The 25,288-nt window shown below is 31.3% G+C and overlaps 1 protein-coding gene across 1 annotated transcript; it reads left to right on the top strand.

Annotated features, from left to right (window-relative positions):
- The first annotated feature begins 12,725 nt into the window (after positions 1-12,725).
- Positions 12,726-24,149, top strand: LOC139483292 (trypsin-1-like). Its single transcript, XM_071267322.1, has 6 exons — positions 12,726-12,749; positions 13,179-13,282; positions 13,666-13,952; positions 20,184-20,323; positions 21,961-22,018; positions 24,052-24,149. Exons 1-6 carry the CDS (start codon positions 12,726-12,728, stop codon positions 24,147-24,149), a joined length of 711 nt encoding a protein of 236 aa, XP_071123423.1.
- Positions 24,150-25,288: the final 1,139 nt, after the last annotated feature.

The following is a 25,288-nucleotide window of genomic DNA, read 5'->3' as shown; positions in this document are numbered from 1 at the left end:
CATTGCTGAATGATTAATTCAGCTGACATCGATATTCTCAAATGGTTTAGAATTAAATTTAGCACATTCATTATTCGTATCTCTGTCTTAATCAATAGATTTTCAAGTGCATCACTAAAGACAATCAGTCTGTGAACCTAAAAACAATCTTTTTACCCTCTTAGTGTACAAATTAACGTAAATACCAGACTTAATTAACTAAATGAAATATATTTCAAGTGGTGGTAAAAGTTTCAACCAGATCTTTGAAGCCAGAAATAAGAAAATAACACTTGTTTGAATTTCTCACTGTACGATCAGTCTCGCTTGTATATTTTGAAACTGTATGATCAGTCGTTATTTCACTGTATTCTAGTAGTGATTTCAAAGTTATTTACGATACATTTAGAAGGTGTCATTTTTCTAAATAACACAAATATATTTCAATAAATTCACATCCTGAAAACTTATATGAAACATGTTTAGCTTAATAGGGTGTACTCGACTTACTACATTCAGTATAAGGATGTTAAATGTTGTTAAAATCTTTATTTCACTGTATTCTAGTAGTGATTGCAAAGTTATTTACGATACATTTAGAAGGTGTCATTTTTCGAAATAACACAAATATATTTCAATAAATTAACATCCTGAAAACTTATATGAAACATGTTTAGCTTAATAGGGTGTACTCGACTTACTACATTCAGTAAAAGGATGTTTAAATGTTGTTAAAACAAGAGGAAGGTTTGTTGTATGTATAAGTTTCAGAATTGTCCTCCGTTATACTTAAATTGTACAAACGCACAGATTTAATTGTAATACAAAAATGCATGTATTTACACACATTCGAGGCCGCACTGTAGCCTATAATTGATCACAGTTACTTCACTTTGTTTTGGGAGTAGAGCTATTTCTGTGACACCCAATTGTACAACACTTTGCGGGGGTTTATAATGATAATGAAGGCCGTCTTTCCGTTCGTTTTGTAAGTGCATCTCCTCATTTACCACTTAATATACAATGGGGTTTCCAGCCATTTTTAAATGGAGAGAAGGTCCAATCCAGAAGAAAAGGGGATTCCAAATATATGTTCCCATACAAATGCATTGATAGTTAAAAAGGGTTTCAATCCGCCGGATCTCCTTTTTTTATCCGTCACTTATATGACTTAATTAATCTCTCCGGATTCCTTATCATAAATTATAATGACTGTATTGTGCACCGTCTATTTCGAATTTAAGTAAACATCTTTTATGGGGGTTCTTTGTATAAGATACGGACTATGCATTGCCACTTTCAACTTTAATTCTTCTGAATCATGACGAATTATGCAATGATCTACCAGTTCTGCAAAATCTGTTGACCGTAAAAAGATGAATAAAAACAGCGAAACTCTGTCATTGAAACTCTGTCATTGGATTATCATGAAAAAGAAATATATCTTTCGTATACTTGAATGCATTACAGCATTTAGAATCATATTCAAAACAGTGTGGTCCTGGCCATTGATTGACGACCTAAATTATCCCATTGACTGGGACAGATTAGGTGAACGTTTGTCGGTATCAATCACTGCTCACTATGTACTTGTTAAAGACACTGAATCTGTGGGGTCACATAAGGTTCTCAACACCTAAATAAAGTAATTCGAAAAACTAATCCGGAATAATACGATGTGTTGATTTATATCAATAACATAAATCAAAACATAAAGGTTATTCCTGAATAATTTTTCGAATTATTTTATTATGAAAGGCGTTAAGAACCTATGGTGACCCCACAGTTTAAATTCTATAATAAGTAAGAAGTGAGCAATGGTCGTTACCGACAAACGTTCACTTAATCTGTCCCAGTCAATGGGATAATTTAGGTCGTCAATCAATGGCCAGGACCACACTGTTTTGAATATATTGATTTGAATTTAACATGTTCATTTCATTAACAATTTTCAAATAACAAAGTCAGTAGATATTTATAATGTGCCTCCTTTTCACCCCATCCCAAAGTTATTCTCAGGGTCGACTAATATCAACTTTTAATCTGAATGTTTCGGCGGACGATGTAAATAGTTTTTTAAAATGTTATAGCTAAATAGATAATTGCAACTATACACTATTACAAAGTCCACAATCAAATCAAGTATTGCTTTTTAGGCGTTTGATTTTAAACAAGACTGACGGAACAAAAATACAATTATTTTGCAGTCTACAAAAATCATCATATCTATATTTATATTGTCTGATGAACGATATTACACTGTAAAGTTCCCTTGACAGTTCATAATATCATATAAATACGTAGATACAGTGGAGATCAGTTCTAACCTCTCATAAATTCTGTCAGAATCTGTCAGGAGAACTGTTCTAGAACAGTATGTAGAACTGTCAGCCTGACACCTTTTAGTCAGTTCTAGGTTAGAACTGTTCTAGCTAGAACTGATTTGGTCAGTTCTACCTAGAACTGATTTGGACAGTTCTAGCTAGAACTGATCCTGACAATTCTACCCTAGAACTGATCATGACAGTTCTAGCTAGAACTGACCAGATATTTGGTCAGTTCTACTTCTAGAACAGTTCTACGGTTAGAATTGATTTCAAATTTTACGGCTAGAATTGATTTATAAGTTCTACGGCCAGAATTAATTTATAAATTCTACGGCTAAAATTGATTTATAAATTCTACGGCTAGAATTGATTTATAAGTTTTAAGAAATATTTGTCTTAATATAAAGGCTTCGGCAAAATAGCGATTAATATTATATAGAGTTTTGCTATTTTGCCGGTTTTATTTCAGATTTATAATCGGCAAGAGAACATGATTAACCTCGCCATATTCTGCATGTATGTGCCTGTTCCAAGTCAGGAGCCTGTTATTCAGTGATTTTCTTTTGTTGATGTGTTGTTTTTCTTTCATTTTTTGAACATAAATTAAGCCGTTAATATTGGGGGGGGAGGGGCATTATTATTTCATTTATTTTACATTTGTCATTCGGGGAGTCAGGATGACTCGTTTTACATAACAAAATTATCTGACCTTAATGTAATACGTTATTCCGGCCCAAACCACCAGGGACGGATCCAGCAGTTTAAAAAAAAGGGGGGGTGCAACTAAAATTTATTGTCCTCATTCAAATGCATTGATCTTCCATAAAAAGGGTGCTGTACAGTAATTCAGTTATAGTTTTAGGTCAAGAGGACTGTAATATATACAAGTTATAGCAATATTGGAAAACAATGACCTCAAAATTTTGTACGCATGAATTTATAGTGCCAGCATGTCCTCTTTTTATTCAAAGTATTGAATCGTAAACAAATATCAGTAGTTTTCATACTTCAGACTGAGTCGTGTGATAAAATCTTTTGACCGCATCAATCTAAACTGACCTTATTTGTTCTTTCGTTCTGCAAATCTATATAGCTGTACAGTAATTCAGTTATAATTTTAGGTCAAGAGGGACTGTAATATATACAAGTTATAGCAATATTGGAAAAGAATGACCTCAAAATTTTGTTCGCATGAATTTATAGCGCCAGCATATCCTCTTTTTATTCAAAGTATTTAATCGTGATCAAATATCAGTAGTTTTCATACTTCAGACTTAGTCGTGTAATAAAATCTTTTGACCGCATCAATCTAAACTGACCTTATTTGCTCTTTCTTTCTGCAGATCTATATAGCTGTATAGCAATTCAGTTATAATTTTAGGTCAAGAGGGACTGTAATATATACAAGTTATAGCAATATTGGAAAACAATGACCTCAAAATTTTGTACGCATGAATTTATAGTGCCAGCATGTCCTCTTTTTATTCAAAGTATTGAATCAAAAACAAATATCAGTAGTTTTTATACTTCAGACTGAGTCGTGTAATAAAATCTTTTGACCGCATCAATCTAAACTGACCTTATTTGCTCTTTCGTTCTGCAAATCTATATAGCTGTACAGTAATTCAGTTATAATTTTAGGTAAAGAGGGACTGTAATATATACAAGTTATACCAATATTGGAAAACAATGACCTCAAAATTTTGTACGCATGAATTTATAGTGCCAGCATGTCCTCTTTTTATTCAAAGTATTGAATCGTAAACAAATATCAGTAGTTTTCATACTTCAGACTGAGTCGTGTAATAAAATCTTTTGACCGCATCAATCTTAACTGACCATATTTGCTCTTTCTTTCTGCAAATCTATATAGCTGTACAGCAATTCAGTTATAATTTTAGGTCAAGAGGGACTGTAATATACAAGTTACAGCAATATTGGAAAACAATGACCTAAAAATTTTGTTCACATGAATTTATAGTGCCAGCATGTCCTCTTTTTATTCAAAGTATTGAATCGTAAACAAATACCAGTAGTTTTCATACTTCAGACTGAGTCGTGTAATAAAATCTTTTTACCGCATCAATCTAAACTGAACTTATTTGCTCTTTCTTTTTGCAAATCTATATAGCTGTACAGTAATTCAGTTATAATTTTAGGTCAAGAGGGACTGTAATATATACAAGCTATAGCAATATTGGATAACAATGACCTCAAAATTTTGTTCGCATGAATTTATAGTGCCAGCATGTCCTCTTTTTATTCAAAGTATTGAATCGTAAACAAATATCAGTAGTTTTCATACTTCAGACTGAGTTGTATAATAAAATCTTTTGACCGCATCAACCAAAACTGACCATATTTGCTTTTTTTTATGTGAATCTATATAGTTGAACAGTACTTCAGTTATATTTTTTTTACTGTAGTATATATAAATAACTGCAATATTGGAAATTGAACAAACATGACTAACTTATGTCTATGGGCGCTGATAACACAATAACGACAGCTAGAAGACCCGTTACATCCAAACTTAAATTATTAAATAATGAACTGTCACAAAAAATGACTTTTTATTTAGTCAGTAGTTCATGATGGGTTTTTTTTAAACAGAACTATTTAACGGCATCATCCAACACTCACATCACTGATTCATATACTTTATTTTAAAATGAAAAGTACATATATGAGATCATATGAGAAATTCTCTTCTTGGAAAGGTATACCGACTATACTGTTAATATTTGAAGAAGGAAAATGATTGGTTTTGTTTGTAGCCTTACGTCCAGTGGCAAATATTTCATTCATGTTCTAATCAGATCGAGTATATTTTTCTGACGTTCCAGACTCCCAGATATTATCCATTATCGTTATGGATAAGTTTGGCAACGAGATAATGCAAATCTGAGACCTCAGTGCAAATGTACATAGTTTTCTTGCGTTTAATAACAACACTGTGTTCATTACTATGATATCCCATAATTCATCCAATGTACAATTTTCGTTTGAGCATTTGTCAAAACAGAATCTTAAATCATGAATGTAAATCCAAGGCAAACAAGGTAAATTAAGATTAAATTTACTTGAATTAAATGCAGAGTTATATTTACTAAGAGACTGTTAAAAACGGGGAACGAAGAAACGTAAACAATGATGTTTCATTTGCAATCTCATAAAAATATTTCTCCGATGAGTTGGATAACCTCCTATCCACTTCGATATTTGTACATGTAAATTTTTATCAGTAAAAAATATAGAAACATCTGCTATTATATATAGTAAAGTAATTGGAACTGATTTTTTCTTCTAAATTCTAAATTGCCCTTTCTGTAGTGACGTCATTTAGAACTGTTCTACAGTCCTGACTGATTTAGTCAGTTCTGCTGACAGTTCTACCTAGAACAGTTTTAGACAGTTCTACCCTAGAACTGATCCTGACAGTTCTACCTAGAACTGATTTAGTCAGTTCTACCTAGAACTGATCCTGACAGTTCTAGGGTAGAACTGTTCTAGCTAGAACTGTTCTAGGACAGGTTAGAACAGTTCTATGACAGAATATTCTGACAGTTCTAATGAGAGGTTAGAAGTGATCTCCACTGTACCTTCAAATTGCCTTTGTTTTTTTCTTCAAAATCACGACTGGTCATACAGTAAAAAAATTTGAAATCGCTACTAGAATACAGTCAGTTATGGACTGATCGTACAGTAATTTATTTTGGGATCCTCAAGGAAAACATATTTTTTATGGGAAATACGAATGTTCTACTTAAATACGAAACGAATATTGAAACAGTATATATTGAACTTTAAACTGATGCAAATATTTGCAATAAAAGGTTATTTGTTTTGTACTACGAGAGCAAAATTGTCCATCGATTTCACTTTTTTCTATCAAGTTGGTATGATGCACACGTATATTTTATATTCTAATGCATGTTTTTGTTAAAGTTACACATATTTATGATGCTTTACATACCTTGAAGATGTTCAAAGCACTTTATAAGTATAGGTGTAAACAAATGGTGAGAAAAGTCACCGTAGGCAAAACCGTCCTGTTAGCCAGTTGGTAGTCATCGCTTCGAAAATCGCGACTTCCGGATAGCGTACAGAATAGTATCTACACTGTGGTATGAGCATGCTAATCATTGCAAAGTTATAATGAAGGGGTACACGTTACTGATATGAAATAGTTAAATTCACTTACAGTGGTTATTTTTTGTTTTGATATTGTTATAAATCATATCTCATTGTTATGGTATTACAGAATATATTTGAACTCTTGCGTTGAGAATGTTTATTTAGAGAAATTTATATATAAAAAGTCGAACGGAGGCACCATAGTTATAAAGAAAATGATAATACTAACCCTATAACCATGATTACACATCGACGTTTTATTTTCAAATACACTTTTTACACCATTTTGTCCGATACAATGGCAATATTATTGAACCATCAAAGGACCTGATCAAGGTAGCACGAGAAGCGTTTGAAATGCAAGCTTTTTTGCTGAATGTTTAGAAACTGACAAGGTCTAAATAGCACATTTACCATTCTGTGTTTCTATTTCATAAAATACAATCTGGTATATTATCCCCCTTGTCTCGCAGGTAATTGTGCATTTCTGACGCAATTTTTTCCCAGAAGTTGTTATTAAAACATGTAATAAGCGGGATGTTTGGCTAGCAATCAAACCAGGTTCAATCGCCCGTTTTTTTTTTTCTTAAAATAGCATGTGTCAAGTCAGGAATATGGGAGTTGTTTTCAAATAGTTCTTTTTAGTTTGTAACCCGGATTTGTTCTCTCACGATCGGTTTATGACTTTTGGGCACCATATACTACTGTCGCCTTTATTTAAGAATTGATGATGATGAACAATAAAGCTTTACATGGTCTAATAAGTCTCTTTATCGCTATCTTCACCTGTAGGTTCAAATAGTTCTTTAACGCTAGTATCTTAACTTATATGTGTCATATTTACATGCTTATATAACAACAATTAATGGAACCGTCAAAATTTGAAATTGTTATTGGCTGAAAGGTTAGAAATATGTGTTAAATTATTTTAAACTGATTCGGGAATTATAAAAAAAAAATCAAAATAAAGTGCATTATTACTTAAAAAGATTAAGTTATTCTTTGTTATGTAGAAGATGGTCAATGTGTCTTTTACTTAAAGTTATAACACTTATCTTGTTATCGTAGTGTCCGGTCTTAGTTGTTTTCAATATCTAATCGACAATTTATAACAAAAAAGTATTCTATTAGCATCACATGCAAAATTAGAACAATCGTTCTGATATGTTTAATGGATCATGTGTGTATAATGTCCTAATTTTTTTTATTGCCACCTTGATTCGGTCTTTTGTCAATGTTTTAGAAATAAGAACCATAATTAAATCTGCTAAAATTATATATTAACACAGAGAGAAATCTATCATTATTACAGTACTTGCAACCTTAGGCGTTACTGTTTGACGTGAACTTGACTGATCGGTGAATGATCGGTGACGGATGTTTGACTGATCGATGAGTGATCGGTGATCGTTGACCCATAGGATCCGTCAGATAAGTCAAATAACCTATGTGAGAGTTACCCTGACAACGGTCACCGATCAATCAGTAAATTAAATTTATGCACGGATCGGACGGATACGTATATATTTAAAATTCTTATGTAAACCGAACTCGACAGTGTTTACAAACGATGAACGCGGACCTCTACGAAGACACCTTAATTTACACGTTAATTTGTAATAAAATTAGTTGCAATAAAAAAGTGAAAATAGTATAATATAACAGAACAAGATGCTTAGAGCGTTAAATTGTTTGTGTTGATTAAAAGTTTTGTATTAAATATTGTTAACATAAGAGAATTATAATACATAATTTTATTATACGACTCTGTTAACATAAACTTATTCCTACGAAAATGGTTACTATTGACGGACCATTATTGACCGCCATTGAACTTTTGAACTTTTTATAGTTTCGAATAGGTTGTTTTTTTCATGAAATTAAAAGAATGTCAAATAAATAATATTAAAATTTTGTTCGCATTGTTTAGAATTACCAAAATTATTTTTTTTTATCAAAATTGATACTATTTTATTTGAAATCAGTTATTTTTGCCATTTTGAGACAAGTCTTCTAATCAGAATTGAGATATAATGAGAATTAAAATACTTAAACTTTTATTTTTGTGGAATAAGAATGCAGTTATTGATTTATTTTAATACAAATTATTAACCGTCATATGATTTGAGTACTTTTTGTACATCAAGATTGGCTTTTCTTCAAAAAAGATGCTTACTTTAAGGAAGAAGATACTAAATTTTTGTACGCGTTGCCTAAAATGCAAATATTTCTTCATTTTACTGAAAATTATTGACTGCCATTGGATTTTTGTACTTTTTATAGTTTAGAACAGGGTTTTTTCCATAAAATTAAAAGAATGTCAGAGAAATCATACTAAAATTTTATTCGCATTGTTTAGAATAACCAAAATTATTCTTCTTTTTATTGAAAATGATACTATTTTATTTGAAATCAGTTATTTTACCATCTTGAAACAAGTCTGCTAATTAAAATTGAGATATAATGAGACTTAAATTACTTAAACTTTTATTTTTGTGGAATAAGAATGGAGTTATTGATTTATTTTGATACAAATTATTAACCGTCATATGATTTGAGTACTTTTTGTACATCAAGATTGGCTGTTCTTCATAAAATATGCTTACTTTAAGGAAAAAGATACTAAATTTGTGTACACGTTGCCTAAAATGCAAATATTTCTTCATTTTACTGAAAATTATTGACCGCCATTAAATTTTTGTACTTTTAATAGTTTTTCATAAAATTAAAAGAATGTTAGAGAAATCATACTAAAATTTTATTCGCATTTTAAAAAATAACATAAATTATTCTTGTTTTTATTAAAAATGATACTGTTTTATTTGAAATCAGTTATTTCTACCATCTTGCATTCTTGAGACAAGTCTTTTTATTAGAATTGAGATTTAATGAGAATTAAAATACTTAAACTTTTATTTTTGTGGAATAAGAATGCAGTTATTGATTCATTTTGATACAAATTATTAACCGTCATATGATTTAAGTACTTTTTGTACATCAAGATTGGCTGTTCTTCATAAAACATGCCTACTTTTAGGAAAAAGATATTAAATATTTGTACGCTTGCCTAAAATGCAAAAATTTCTTCATTTTACTGAAAGTTATTGACCGCCATAGGATTTTTGTACTTTTTATAGTTTTTTTTCATAAAATTAAAAGAATGTCAGGAATCATACTAAAATTTTATTCGTATTGTTTAGAATAACCAAAATTATTCTTCTTTTTATCAAAAATGATACTATTTTATTTGAAATCAGTTATTTTACCATCTTGAGACAAGTCTGCTAATTAGAATTGAGATTTAATGAGACTTAAATTACTTAGAATTTTATTTTTGTGGAATAAGAATGCAGTTATAATTGTTTTATTATGATATAAATTATTAACCGCCATATGATTTCATTACTTTTTGTTCATCAGGATTGGTTGTTCTTCATAAATTATGTTTACTTTAAGGAAAAATATATTATTTTTTTGTATGCGTTGCCAAAAATGCAAATATTTCTTCTCATATTGGAAAATATTGTAATTTCAATTGCTATCAGTTGTTATAAATGATTTTCATATGTATTTTGTAGAAAATATGAATTATTCAAGAATAAATCTGCTAAAAATTATTTCTTTCTTTTTAAGGAATATATTTATGTTTACCACCATTGGATTTGTGTACTTTTTATTGTTTAGGAGTAGTTATTTTTTTATTAAGATAAAAAAAGACTTTCAGAAAAATATAATGTAATGTTGTTTGCATTGTTTGAAATTATTCATATTTCTTGTTAAATAAACCGCATTTATTTTTATAATTTGTTATTTTAAAGGCTTCGATTGTGACGAGGATATAGAAAGTCCATGATTATGATAAGTTTTTTTTAAAGAATTGTATGATGATAAGGATACAAAAATTTGAAATATTGAAAAAAAATAGACTACGTTTTTCAATAACTGATCCTTTCATTTTGTTTTTCCCCGAGTATGTTTGGAAAAGAATAAAATCAATTTCGCGATGTAGACACTCGCCGGGTTTGAAAATATATAACCTTTTGAATAAAACGAAAAAGACCATTCTTTAACGATGATATTTTAATTTAGGTTATATCTGTACATTTCTTTTCATTTCAATTCATAAAACTTGCTAAATCATTAATAAACAAAATGTATCATTGAACGATCGATTTTCACGAGTCGCCATTTTAATTAAATTAAACGAAACTAAGATTCCGTAATTTGTATTAGTTTATCATGTGACGTATTAAAGTTCAATCCGAAATCAAGGTCGATCGGTACCATCCGTCCGATCAGTCCGATCAGTCAATTACTTTTACTATAAGTCTGACGGATTGCTGACGTGAGTTTGACGCGAACTCGACTGATCGGTGACTGATCGATGACCGCTGATTGATCGCTGAAATAGTAACGGCTAAGGTTGCAAGTACTGTATTCTAATTTTTTATATAAAATGTCATGTATTTAGAAATTGAAAATCTTCTATTAAAAAGAATTAACAATGAAGGACATTTCACTTATATAGCTATATGTGTGTCTGCATTTACGAAATTTTCAAAGATTTAACAGAAACTAGAACTATCAAATATAAAGCATTGCGTTTATTAATTTAGGTGCGAAGACTTTTTAAAACAAATACAGGATGTGGAGACAAAAAAGTTCCACCACATCCGGTTCCTTCTTTTACATTTAGTTTTGGTGTCAGAGAGTCGATACCGCATAGCTGCCTGTGGAGGGTATGTTGTATTTCACATTTTGTCATTTCAGGTTATCAGTTCAACCGAGTTAAATTTACTTTTAAGTTTGACAGTTTGGGCAATACAATGTCTAAAGTGCTCAACGTGTCAAATTCCTTTTTGAAAAACCTTTACTTTGCTGTATAGGTTCTGTTTTGGTCTTGATGCATGACATGGTTTAAATATTTGATAACAAAAATAGCTGGTGTCCATGATGATGAGTTATCAAGAAAGTCGTTTGTTTGTTATTAATATTTCTATCCTCATGCCATTTTTATTGCCAATATTTTTTTCTTCAATTAAAGAGAAATAATCATTTATCTTGAGATATAACTTTCTTATAAAGGAAACTGTGGTATACCGATGTTCGTAACTCATAAATCGATAGAAAAAAACAAATCCGGGTTACAAACTAAAACTTGTATCACTATAAATCTAAATAATATTTAGCTGTCATGTTGCATTTGCCTTATCAGTTTATCATTCTTGAACCATGTATCAGAACTGAATCAGAGGCTCCTGTTTAATACCGTATTGTATCAAAATAAAATATTGTATATATTCCAATAGTTTTATTTAGAGTAATAGTTTGACTTCATTTAAATCAGGATTTAGTTCAATCGGTTGTAGTTTTATTTATCTATATATTTCAAACTACAACCGATTGAACTAAATCCTCGGTTGTATAGGACCATGACTTACTAAGAAGTAAGTTTTCAAGATTCATGGTTCCAAAACGGCTATATATTTATCAAACGTACCAGGCTTATATTGTGTTACGCCAGACGCACGTTTCGTCTCCCTAAAACGCATCAGACACGCTTAGATAAAAACAATAGTATAAAGTTGAAGAGCATTGACGACCCAAATTCCCAATTAAGTTGTGCCAAATACGACTGACGTAAACTATGCCTTGGATAAGAAAATCCTTAGTATTTCGAAAAATTCACACTTTTGCAAACAGTAAATTGTATCCCTTAGAATAAAGGGAAATAATTGAATGTATAACACAATTTTAGACAAATCAGTTATGTGGCATACTCAATATGTATTTGGCTTCTGTTGAACAAGTATACCTAGCTGTGACAAAAAAGCTTAAAAAATGATATGTTCCTTTAGGCTGCTATTAACTCTTCTGAAGATTGTTGAAAAACAGTTTTATTCTTTGTTATTTATTTTTTTCAATTGTTATTTACTTATTTATTTACTAGGAATTGTTAAAATAATTTCATTGTTTTGTTTTCTCTCAAAACGTTAAATGTAAACAAGTATATATTCGTTTTATTATGGGTTGACTATCGCTCATTTATGATTTAGCTAAATACAATTGTATATATCGTTTATGGATCGCCTTACACATGTTACAGTTTAAAGTCATAAGAAACCTCAAATAAAAATATTAATGCAAATGTTTTTTATAACTCAATGGATAATTTTCATTATAAAACTTATGTACTAGGAAGCAAATCCCCCGACATATTTTCCGTATGCAAAGTGACCTTAGTGTGACCCATCTCGTAAAAATCCGGTGATCACAATACGCATGGATGTCCTTGTTGACAAACAGGTAACAATCGTTAAACTTCGGCTTCAAAACACGCACTTTAATTACTTGCCATATTTTCACAAATACGCTGACCGATTGAAAAAAAATTGACGATTATACGAAATTTACAGGAAAAAAATGTTAATTCGTGCACAGAAGACTAAGTTTATGATGTTTGTATGCATTTGTTCAAGAATTGGAAAAATTAATTTACACCGATCACTCGTTTCTTATGACGTTAACCTCATTTTATAGACCTTTGTGACTATTGTGCATCTATGTTTCGTTTGCTACATGTATAGCATTACATTGTGTAAGAAATACAGTTTTAGATAAGTGGTGTAATCAGGATGAAACAGTATGGAAGATGAATCAATTTAGTTTAAAATCAACACGTATATCTTAAGGTTCAACATTTTTAAATTAATGCAATGGGTATGTATTTTGTAGGTAATATTAAGGTACAGAACAAGTACACTGACTTGTGGAGGTGTCTTAATCAGAAATAACGATGGCCAACTTGTAGTTTTAACGGCTGCTCACTGTGGTGATGGGTATGTTGACAAAGAGCAATACATGTGTTTATGTGAAAGGAAAAAAAATCTAATAGGAAAATTTTCATTCGTTTTCATGCAATTCAAATTTATAATTGATATGCCTACATCATTGGTACTATCTCACGATACATTATTCATCCGAATGTAAAACAAACCATTCTAAGTTACACGATATACACATGTTACACTTCCCATGACACCATTCTCCATTCTATACCAAAGTTAACACATTTCACGGCCTGAAACAAATAAAGAACATCTGCCAATCAATTTTTGACAGTAGAATTCGAGCTGACCAGAAAAAATAGAATATTATGTTTGTTCTCAGATGTTAGATATAAACATTGCAATGATATATTTAAATTGCTTTCGTTTGAAAGGACAGATAACAGACCAGGAGATTGGATCATCGATACTGGAGTACATTCAAGATCTGCAAATGAGCAGAACCAGAGATCGTATAATTTTCAATCAATTATCAGTCACCATCAATATAATTCAAGAATCTTTGACAATGATATTGCAATCATGAAGATCACACAGACAGTTGTAGAAAACGATGATGTCAGTCCAATATGTGTGACGTCAGTTCCATCACGTGATTACTGGCATCAACTGTGTGTCATGACAGGATGGGGTACTACCTCTGAAGGTAAAATGAATATTAGTGGGTCACAGTTAAGAATAGTAATATTTGTGTAAACGATTTGATAAAATAATATTTTGGAAAAGTTAAACACGTAAACTTACAAATGTTTTATGTTACATGATAGTACGCATGCACCTATCATCTTCCTCTATCATTCTTGAAATAAGCTCGAAATCCTTCATAGCAAAGTTAAGGGAATGTATTTATTTATATCATTCCGGTAACGGAAGTCATCTTGGTGATTTGATAGACAATACACTCATCTCAATGTCAGTATGACTCAGTGCTTGGTCTGATGCATAGTTATTTGTATTTTGTATTTCAATATCATCATTGAACTCCAGTTTTCTCTCTTTATACAGTTTATCCAAAAAATGTTAACTATTGGAACCGATTAGGATACGGGTTGGTGAAAATTTATCTCAAAGGAAAACTTTTTTTTATCTCAAGTACATGCAAATTGTCATTTTTGCACTTAATACACGAATTCTTGATAGTCTCTCGGTTGGACAGGATTAAAAATTGAACATAGGTTGTGCATTCTTTCAAATATAAGATCTTCACCCGAAGTAGTATATTTATTCAAACTGTGCATCCCATATAACGGATTCGTTTTTGGGAATTATCCCTTTTCTATGCATTCAACCATTGCAATTTCCAAGCAAAATCTTAATTTAGAATTCTCAGGTTAAACAAATGCAGGAACACCTGACCTATCTCTCCTGCATGAGAGTTTGCTCCCGTTTCATTTATCAAGGAGTTTTGTGACGGGTTTGTATTTTCCCCTCATTTGTGAACGTTCTAGTTTTGAAGGATTTTTGGCAATAGATTACATGTATCTATTATGGGCTTTCAAATCCTTCTAAAGTTGTTTATCCATATACTGATACTACAAACATCAAGTTGTGCTTCTGCTAATTTGAAAGAGTTATCATTTTCAGGTTTCCGTTAACTTAAGGCTTTTAATTCAATTTGTTAATTGTGTATACGGACTAATTCCGGACGGTTAAATGATTCAGAAGAATATATTTTACTGAAGGTTGGGACCAATCACTAAAACAATTAAAAAACATCAATGTCTGCATTCAAATTCAAAGGTTTGACTAGGTTTTTTTCTAAAGTAAAAATTATGTATAAAGAAATGTTTTTTTCTACCAAATCAGCCACAACCTATATTATGATACAACTCAATTATCAATTACAACATTTTTACCAAAATATTGTAAGGTAATATCTTATTGAGCAAATTAAAATCATTGTTGAACCAGAACAAATTAGGTCGATAGCCGTTGTGATCTATCACAACTAATAAATGGTGCATACTTTTTGATAACTTCTAGAATATCTCTCAGTCTCACTTCGTTTCAACTTAAGGTTTGTGTTTTCGTCGAATACAGTGGAAGAATATGTTTCTTTAACAATTGTTTGGTCTGTTACAAATAAAGTGTTCTTTGTGACATCACTATGGCCAGGCATGGCTGTGTTCCCATTCACCAATTCGAAATCAGTCTTAATTTTTGTTCAAGTAGGAAGGTATAAAATGGCGCTGAATAAGACAAAACTGTAAATACTAAAAAATGCTTACTGTGGATATTTCGTGACAAAGATAAATATAATAAAGGAACCGAAAAAGTTTGAAACAAAGGACAAGATATGATAAGAGGCGTTTTTGGCCCCCTTCCCAAATAAGTTTATATATACATCATTGATAGCCTTAGTATAGAAACTATTCAAAAATATGATTTTTTTATGTTCCGGTGAAAGGAAGGTTGCCTAGCAACGGTTTAATTAAATAGCCAAATTATCACATATGCATTGCTTTCTCATTACACATTAGCATAATTCAAAATAATATTGTTTGTTTAACACTAACTTGAGTTTGCAAATGAAAAGTCACTTCAATTTCAGTTTAAAAAAATGCTTAGCAACAACCTAGCAACAACATTTTTGCCTAGCAACGGTTCAAAATTTGTAATTTTGGCCATATAAGGTATAGATATAGCAATATTTAAAGATTTAGCTACTGTATATGATTTTCTTTATATATATGATGTCTGAGTCATCATTATTTTTTTTCAAGAAAATGAAATTGACCATAGCAACCTAAAAGTTGCTTAGCAACAGCCAAAAAAGATAGAAATTAAATTGAACTAGAAAAAAAAACCTTTTGATTTTAATTGTACAAATTAGAGTAAAATCAGTTTAGTTAGATTAATACATGCAAGAATAACTAGCAGTAAGAAATGAAAGCAAGTCAATTGTATATCATGCTGATAAAAAGATTAGCAACCAAAATAGTGCTTAGCAACGGTTAAATAATGTTTTGTTTTGTTTTGTAAACCGAAGTAGGTTTTTGGCATTATTATTATATCTTGATGATGTAAATATTAAATCATATGCTGTTACCAAAAACAGGGTTGAGATCTCCAAAAAAAAATGTTTAACCCCGCCGCATTTTTGCGCATGTCCCAAGTCAGGAGACTCTGACCTTTTTAAGTGTTGTATGATTTTCAATTTTAGCTTCTTGAGTATAATTTGGAGTTTAGTATGACGTCAATTATTAGTGAACTAGTATACATTACGTTCATTATCATTGGACTAGTATATATTTGTTTAGGGGCCAGCTGAAGGACGCCTCCGGGTGCGGGAATTTCTCGCTACATTGAAGACCTGTTGGTGACCCTCTGCTGTTGTTTTTTATTTGGTCGGGTTGTTGTCTCTTTGACACATTCCCCATTTCCATTCTCAATTTTATATTTCTTTGGGTGCCAGCTGAAAGATACCCCAGGATGCGAAGTTTCTCGCAGCATTGAAGACCCATTGGTGGCCTTCGGTTGTTGTCTCTTTGACACATTCCCCATTTCATTCTCAATTTTAGTATTAAATAAAAGATAGCTATCAAAGAAATGGTCGGTTTATTAAAAAAAAAAGGATAAATACAAATCATATTGTGACATAATAATTAGTAAGTATAAACATTAACAAGTTAATAGGTAAAATAAACAAAAATGTGTCCCCAGTATAGTTTACCGTGAAAATGGGGCAACATCTCTAATTTGGCATTAAAATTAGAAATATCGTATCATAGGGAACATGTGTACTTCTGTAATCACTAGCCAGTCAACACTGATGTTGTGAGTTCGATCCCCGCCTTCAACCTTAATTTCTCCTTTCAATGTTGATCTATTTATTATTTTATTATTTTCATTCTGAATGTCTTCACTTGCAAGACTGAATGTCCAGCCAAAAGGTTTCAACTTTCAAGGTTTACAACCGATTTCATTGAGTGTGAAGCCAAAGGTAAAATCTTTGGTAAGCTTGATTGTTAGCTGAACTGTGAAGTCATTATTATGTAAGGTTTTCTACCTTCCTTTCGAAGTAGCATAGTCCATCAGCCAGATAGATTGGTAATCTGCTGGACTAGTATATTCTTAAAGGAGGGTAGTTAACCTGACCTAACAATGACTTTATGATTCATCTAACAAGCAAGCTAACTAAAAATATTACCTTTGACTTCACACTCAATGAAATCGGCTGTAGTATTCACCAAGTTCAACCTTCGCGGTATTGAATAAATATTTGAAGTTAACTAAAAAATCTTATTTATTGTATTAGGGATATAAAACTGTAATACTAGTAGTGCAAGTTGTGCCTACAATAGCAAGTGAGAGGGAAAACAAGTTCAACTGCCATTTTTTTGTGAATATTCAACAACTACCCTAACTGTTTTTGAAGTAGCAAGAAATATTGACTAAGTCCAAAAATCTGACATTTTTAGAATATTTTTAGAATAATAGAAATCCGATGGCAATACATGCTTCAATTATGTGTACAGTAAACCTATTAGGTGTTAAAGCTGTATCTCAAAAACTGTAGGATGATAACCGACTCTTTATATTTATAGGTTGTACCAACTATACCGGATATTTTAAAGAAAATTTTATAAAAAAATCAAAACCATGTAGACATACATGTACACACCTCTATTATAAATAAAAAGCTTTTTAGGTAAAAAAAAACTGAAGGAGATAGCTAGACGTATATGTCCAGACAGAAACAGACGAACGGACGGATGGATGGACGAACTGATCTAACATGTCTAAATAAACGAACGTGCTCGACATTTTGTTCTGTAAGGGGAGGGGGGGAATGTGAAATAGTATTAAGAGGACATAGTGTACATGTACATTAAACAGCTAGGTAAGAAGTACCAGTGCACTCCAGGAATCGGTATAGGTTTGGCATGAAATTTTGTCACTTACATAGAACTCAAGACACACAAAATACATGTGTCTTTTTTGCACATACTTCATAAGTTTGTTTGCCATGTGTCTTATCCAATTTATATTTATGCAAGTAATATATGATACATGTACAAGTGATTTTTCTATTCTTATTCAGTCTGTTCAAATAACTATTAAATTATAGACCTTGCACTGGTGAAGTCCTAAACCTTCCGGCAACAAAATTGTGCACGAAATTGATATGATACATAATCTATTTTTTTGTAGATGGTTAAATAGAAAATTTCAAAGTGCAAAATATATACGTTTTGATGAAATGATTTTCTTCAGAACTACAAAAAGAGTTTGAATATATTGAGAATTTATTATAAAATTCATTTGTGAGATTTCGTTGAATATTTGAAAATTATAATGAATACAAATTAATTCACCATATTTCAAGGGACACAACTCTGTATTTGGCTGCACAGTGTTAGACTATTTTGATCATTATTGGTCTAATTTCACGTACAACATATTTCTTAAAGAAAGTGACATGTCTTGATGACTGGATATGACATAAAACAATCCGTACGTGATATTCTGATCATTTATGGATCCCGGAATGATTTCGTGCCCGTGCCGTTCACTGTGACGTATTATAATGACTTGTCAAAATATGTAAACAATCGGATTATTTTTCAAATTTTTAGACATGAGCGCCAACGTAGACCACCATGATATTTTATTATGTGAAAGATACATAAGAGTACAGTTGTTGGTTGAAAATTTCAAGATGGTCTACGTTGGCGCTGATGTAAAATTTTGTCTCCGAACATGACGAAATTGTTGAATTTTTACACTTTTCGTCGTTTAGGGCTTTTCAAGGTCTCAGTTTGAACATATTTGAGTACACAACACCTTAAAATAAGATTCTACATGGACGATCAGATACTGCAGTTCATTACACAGGCGTGATGGGTTTCAACTTTAAAGTTTAAAAATTCTCGAAAAAGGGGGGCCAGAAACGGCCCTTATCATACCTTGTCCTTTAAAAACTAGAGTTTTCTGTCGATGAATTCCAGAACAATTTTCTTTTTTAACATTCTGATTAAATTGGTTTAAAACGGTTGTCATTTTAACACCAGATGCAGTAATAGCAATTACTAATATGCAATTGACATTTGAACTGTTATCCCGAATGTCCTTAAACGTTTGTATTAGTTACTGGATTTTAAAATTATCTGGTCTCGAGTATGACTGAAGAGAAACGTATTGTCCAGTTACTCATTTGGTGCAGCAAATGTGTTTACCGTTTGATTTTATTTCGAATACAATATGGACCTTCAGGTCCGGATGGTTCCATATATCTTTTTGTCCATCCATTTAAATGATTTAGATTAATTAACTTTATTTGATTTACATAATTCTTTGTTTTTGTGAATCTGACATCAGTCAAGCCGTTGTCTTTTACATTTTCAATTAACCAAAACAATTAAAAAAACGTTATGACTTCATGTAAATAAAATAAAAAAACTACATATATCAGAAAAGAAACAAAAGTGAAACACGTTTTTGTTCCTGTTGACATTCTATGAACCTTAGTAATTGTTTTCTTTTAGAATTTCGATTCAATCGAGCGTTTTAGTGTGAATTATAAGAATAAAGAAGTATAAAGAAAACTTCTTTAAAAAGGAATGTTATCTAATATTCAATCTATTTCACGTTTGCTGCAAATATATGAACAATTGAAATAGTGTCATTCAAATATGTGGGCGGATCTTATACCTCTGTGCTCAGTACAAACTAGAACACACTTGACAACATCAACTAGAGCAAGGTTATCGTCTTGCTGCCAAAAAAAACCCAAACATCTTAAAGATTTGAACATCTGGAAATAATTTGGATTGATAAAAACACATTGAAAAATCGAGCAAGTATCATAATCATAAAGAATATATGAAGATAAGTCAACGGTTAACCTTAAACTTATTTGCATTTTATTGATTTACATTACTTATTTTAGGTGGTTCTACATCTGATAGACTTCAAGAAGTATACAAACCCGTACTAACAGATGCCGACTGTTCAAGTTACTTTGGTACTGCTTACAATCCAAGCACAATGTTATGTGCTGGGGCTGCTGCTGCAAATGACTTTTGCCAGGTATTAATACACTTCATAGATTTGCAATATTTGCTAAGGTGAAAAGGAATACACTGGAATCTCTATGCTGAAATTAACGACACGTTTTAGCTCCATATTGATTTTTTTCTTTATATTTGAACATCGATAATCATTGGATATCTTATTATAGTGTTATTCAATCAAACACTCTTCATTGTGGCCGTGATTTCACTATGGTCGTGTCTTCACTGAATATATGCTAGGTTTATTTGATAAAAGATAATCAGCTTTCCAATTATAAAACGAAGCGAAAGAAGCAAAAGGGACACTTAAACTTATTAGTCTAAAATAAACTGAAAATGTCATGGCAAACAGAAGAGAAAAGACAATCAGACAGCATAGGTATAGGAACATGTGGTATGAGTGTCAATGCGACAACTCTCCATCCAAATAACAATTTATAAAAGTAAACAATTACAGATTAAGGTACGGCTTTTAACATTACATAGAAACTGAACAAAACGAGCCCAACAAAACCTTCGGATAAAAGCAGGTCCCGTTTTAGCTTGCGTGAGCACCTAGATTTCTAAAGGATGAAGTTCAAATCAACCCTTCGAAAATATTATAAACGCCATCGAGAGTTGGTAGACCGTTATGGAATATTTATTTCATAGACGACAGTGGAGATGTTACAATTGTCGTAACCGTAATACAATCCTCATTTCTTGGAGTGTGCCATACCGTATAATACCGTATTAGACTTATTACCGGGTTTGTGAGAACTCAACAGGTGCCACGTCTGGAAAAGGATCTGATAATCAATCAAGTGAACCATAAAATACACCCTGTTTTTTGGCGTGATTCCAATTATTCAGTATTTAAAAAAAAAATTGTGTTTTGTATACGTTTGTATGTTGGTCATTCTTCGTTTTTTTTTTTTGCCGTTTGTCATTAATTTGATTTCAGTTACTATGACTTCTCGTAGATCTTTATTTTTTTACAAGAAGCAATATGAGTTAGGCCATTTTCATTTGATTTTTACTGTTTATGTATGATACTGTTATACTACTGTGCAAAAACCAGTAGTTTTGGGTAATTTAAATTCATCAACATTATTTCTGTGCCAGTGATATTGAACCTGGCATTTAACATGTTTAATGGGTTTTTTTAGTTTAGTGCATTCATTTTCTCATTGTTATTTTACATGTCGTAGGCCGTTGTTTTTCTTTTTTATTGAATTGTTTCAAGGTTCACTTATCAGATGATTTTTATACTTAGATACGCAAGCAATCACATGAATCATATGATATATCGTTACGTTGATAATCGATTGATATTATATGATAATTGACTAATAAGAAAGAGAAAAAAAAACAAGAGAGATACGGATCTACAACTATCATTAGACAATTCTATAATCTGCATGTACTATTCAGCATACAATGTCTCAGGAAAGACGGTAAATAAATGTCAACGTTCTGTGTTAGAAGATAATGTTTTTGTTGGTTTAGTAATCTTATTTACTGTCAATATTCAAGTGCGTTGTTGTTAAGGCTTTATTTCGAACTCTAACAAATACCGGTATGTCTTTGTCATCATGTCTATGTGTTTCCATATGAATAAAACATGTAAAAGTAGAAAATGTTTTAGTCGACTATGAATTCTATTTTGTACAGGGAGATAGTGGTGGACCATTTGCTTGTTTGAATCGTAATGGATTGTGGGATCTTATAGGTATATTTAATTTTAGAGCATAATTTAACATAGAAAGGAACACAATTTCAATATTACATACACGGCCGGGGCAACAGCTTTGAAATATCCTATTGTCATGTGAATCCAATATATATATATATACAGGCGACACAGCAAACTCATTCTAGTACTTTTCTGATTGAATTAAGTGTTTTACCTCCGTTTAAGTTTTGTCATTTTCCTGTATAACTAGTCGCAAATATCATATAATGTAATATTGCCCATAGTGAACAGTTTGGATTATCACTATCATCTCTTCAAAACTCTGCGAATAATCTGTTTTAAAACTGTAGAAAGAAGTTCTATCCTAGAAATTAACTAGTTTAGATCATTCAGAATATGTTTGTTCTCTGTAAAAGTTTCAGTCCTAAAGTATCTAGAACAAATTTTCTGCTCTGCTTTAAATTCCAAAGATATTTTAAAACTAGCAAAATAATGTATTGAATTAACTTTACCTGTTTTTTTTTTTATTTTCAAATGGTTCTCTGGCAAGACTGGATGTATCTAAAATATAATGAATTTCTTTCACGTAAATTGAACACGTAATAACGCAGAACGTTGTAATGACGTTGTGTTCATAAGGGAATATTAAGCTTGTCAATGATCAAAATAAGTGTTTGTCAAACTGCTATATAACCAGTGTAATTTTTCTGATTAAACAGTTGGTTCAATTTTTTTGAAAATTTTATATTTTTGTCAAAGGTTCAAAGTAAATACTTTGTCAAAATTTTAAGAAAATTAAACGAGCCAAATTAATTTTAGCTAAAGTGTTAGGTACCACCTTAAATGTTAAACCCTTAATATTTTTTGCTGATGTATCAAGCATTTTGCATTAATTTTTTTTCTCGATTTTTATTTTTATCTTATTTGATTTAGTTTTTCGACCCCCATAATTACTTGTCCTTGGCAATATTTGACATTATTTTTTGATTTTGAGTCCATTACTTTTCAACTTGGCCTTCCAATAAATTTGATTACAACGGCAATAATGAATCATACGTATAGGATACGTTCGCCTTGCTACCAAATTATAAGCACAATATTTAAAACTGTCTGTTTGACAGATTTAAACTGAGGTTATTTCCCAGTTAGCACAATGTACAGCTTGTCAGGTTTTTTTTTAAAGCTACCAACACGGTTTTATTTATATCTTATTCATAAAATAGTAAAAAAAAGGGAGGGTGGTGTACATTTAAAAAAAATAATTGGGACATGGTTTTTAAAGTTATGTTAACCTTATAAGTTGGTCCTGTTAAAATGGGCCATAAAATAGTGTGTCAACGAGGTTATAATGCTCCTCAACTTTATACTTGTTTGGCTTTTTAACTTTTTTTTATCTGAATGAGCGTCACTGAAGAGTCTTATGTAGACAAACGCGCGTCTGGAGTAGCATATTATAAGCTTGGTACCTTTGATAACTATATACATCCTATAAATCAGTTATCCATAATTTAAGCTGGAAGACTTTCTATGACGTTGATATCCTTTGTCTTAAAAGTAGTACAATACACTGCAAATATACAATAACAATCAAAACCAGGTGTAAACAAAGACTAAAAAATCCAAAGGACATTTACATCAACAGCTATAAATAATAAATAAGAAACAACACGAACTGAACTAAAAACCGGGAGTTATGTGTTATTGATAAAAATCAGGGTTTATTTATATATAAAAAGGAAGATATGGTATGACTGCGAATGAGACAACACTCCATAACAGACCAAAATGACACAGATATTCACAAGCAAAGTTTACCGTTGTTTTCATTTATTGTCGAAAAGAAATGCTTCGCGAAATAATTGTTATTCGGGCTTATTTGAAACCAATTTGCTATTTCCCTATGATATGCCTTTAATTTTTCCCAGCAACTCCTATATTTTCTTATATTTTGAATGAAAATGAAATTACAGGTATATTTTTGGTATTCATTATGAAATTACATATGCTTCTCTTCAACGACAATCTGTAAAATTGTAGTTTATACATGTTAACAATGTATATGTTTTTAGGAATATCAAGCTGGGCATATGGATGCGCTGGACAAAGCTTACCAAGTGTGTATGTAGATGTATATAACTATTTGACATGGATCATCAATAACGCTTAGATGGTCTAAATAAATGTGTACATATACATTATGTATAGAGATGTTCATAAGACAGAAATTTTCAAAACACACATCTATATATATGATTTTTATATTATACAGCTCGTCAAAAGTTAAGCAATACCTAAATATTTTTGTTTCGTGCAATAAAATGTAACTGTTAACTGTGTACTTAATTGTTCAAATTTACGTGCTCGTATACCAGTCAAAGGACCATTGTTGACTCGTAGGCATAGTCAAGCTGGACATCATTGGTCACGTAGTCACCGAAATTGGACTTTGATATAATGGATTCGAGTCCATTGGTCTAACGAGTGCAGATTCCTCCTACATCATATTGATGGACGCATGCTCGAATGGCGTCCTCCATATACAGAATATAGGAAACATCCCATCCTTGGTTTGGTGTTTAGGGGTTGACAGTTTGTGGATATTTTTCATTCAAATGGACCTTTATGTCCTTGATGGGACTATGATGGGTCACAAATATCGCAAAAACGACATCCGGAATATTTTTGACAATCACAATCTTTCAACTATACCAATATTCATGGACAATTATGATGTGTGGATGAATTTTTCAAGAAAAGTAGAGGATACACTACTGACCTAAATTGTACTTTGATGTATTTCCAAATTGTCACTCTCGAGTTTTTGAAGGAACTTTGTGTATAGTTCAGAGCACACTTTTCAAAAACTTCAGTATACATTGAAACTGTATCTTGTATTTTAGTTTGTTATTTTACAACCATTTGCCAAAAAATAAATAGTCCAACATTCGATCATTAATATTCTATGTGTTATCTAAAACACAAATTCAGTTCACTAAATAGATACTTCGATTAGTTATGAATTCATTAAAAAACGATACTGGAAAATTATCTGGTGTTGCTTAACTTTTGTCGAGGCGTATGGTAATTTTTGCTTCGAGCTAGTTTGCAATAACTGCGGTACTCAGCACCTTGAGTCTTTGGTGTTTGTTTTGGTAGTTATTCTTATGGTTTTTATCAAGCAGAGAAGTTTTTATAGTTGTTCCCATGTTTGGTTCATCCACATTCTTTATGTGCTCATCTCAAGTCAGCCATTAATTCATTGGTTTCCGTTTGTTGCTGCATATCATATTCGTTTTTTGTTTAATG

Source organism: Mytilus edulis, chromosome 7 (genome assembly GCF_963676685.1).
Source record: "Mytilus edulis chromosome 7, xbMytEdul2.2, whole genome shotgun sequence".
NCBI classification, from domain to species: Eukaryota; Metazoa; Mollusca; class Bivalvia; order Mytilida; family Mytilidae; genus Mytilus; species Mytilus edulis.
Note: the sequence above shows the minus strand (reverse complement) of the source record. Positions and strands in the feature narration are given on the sequence as shown.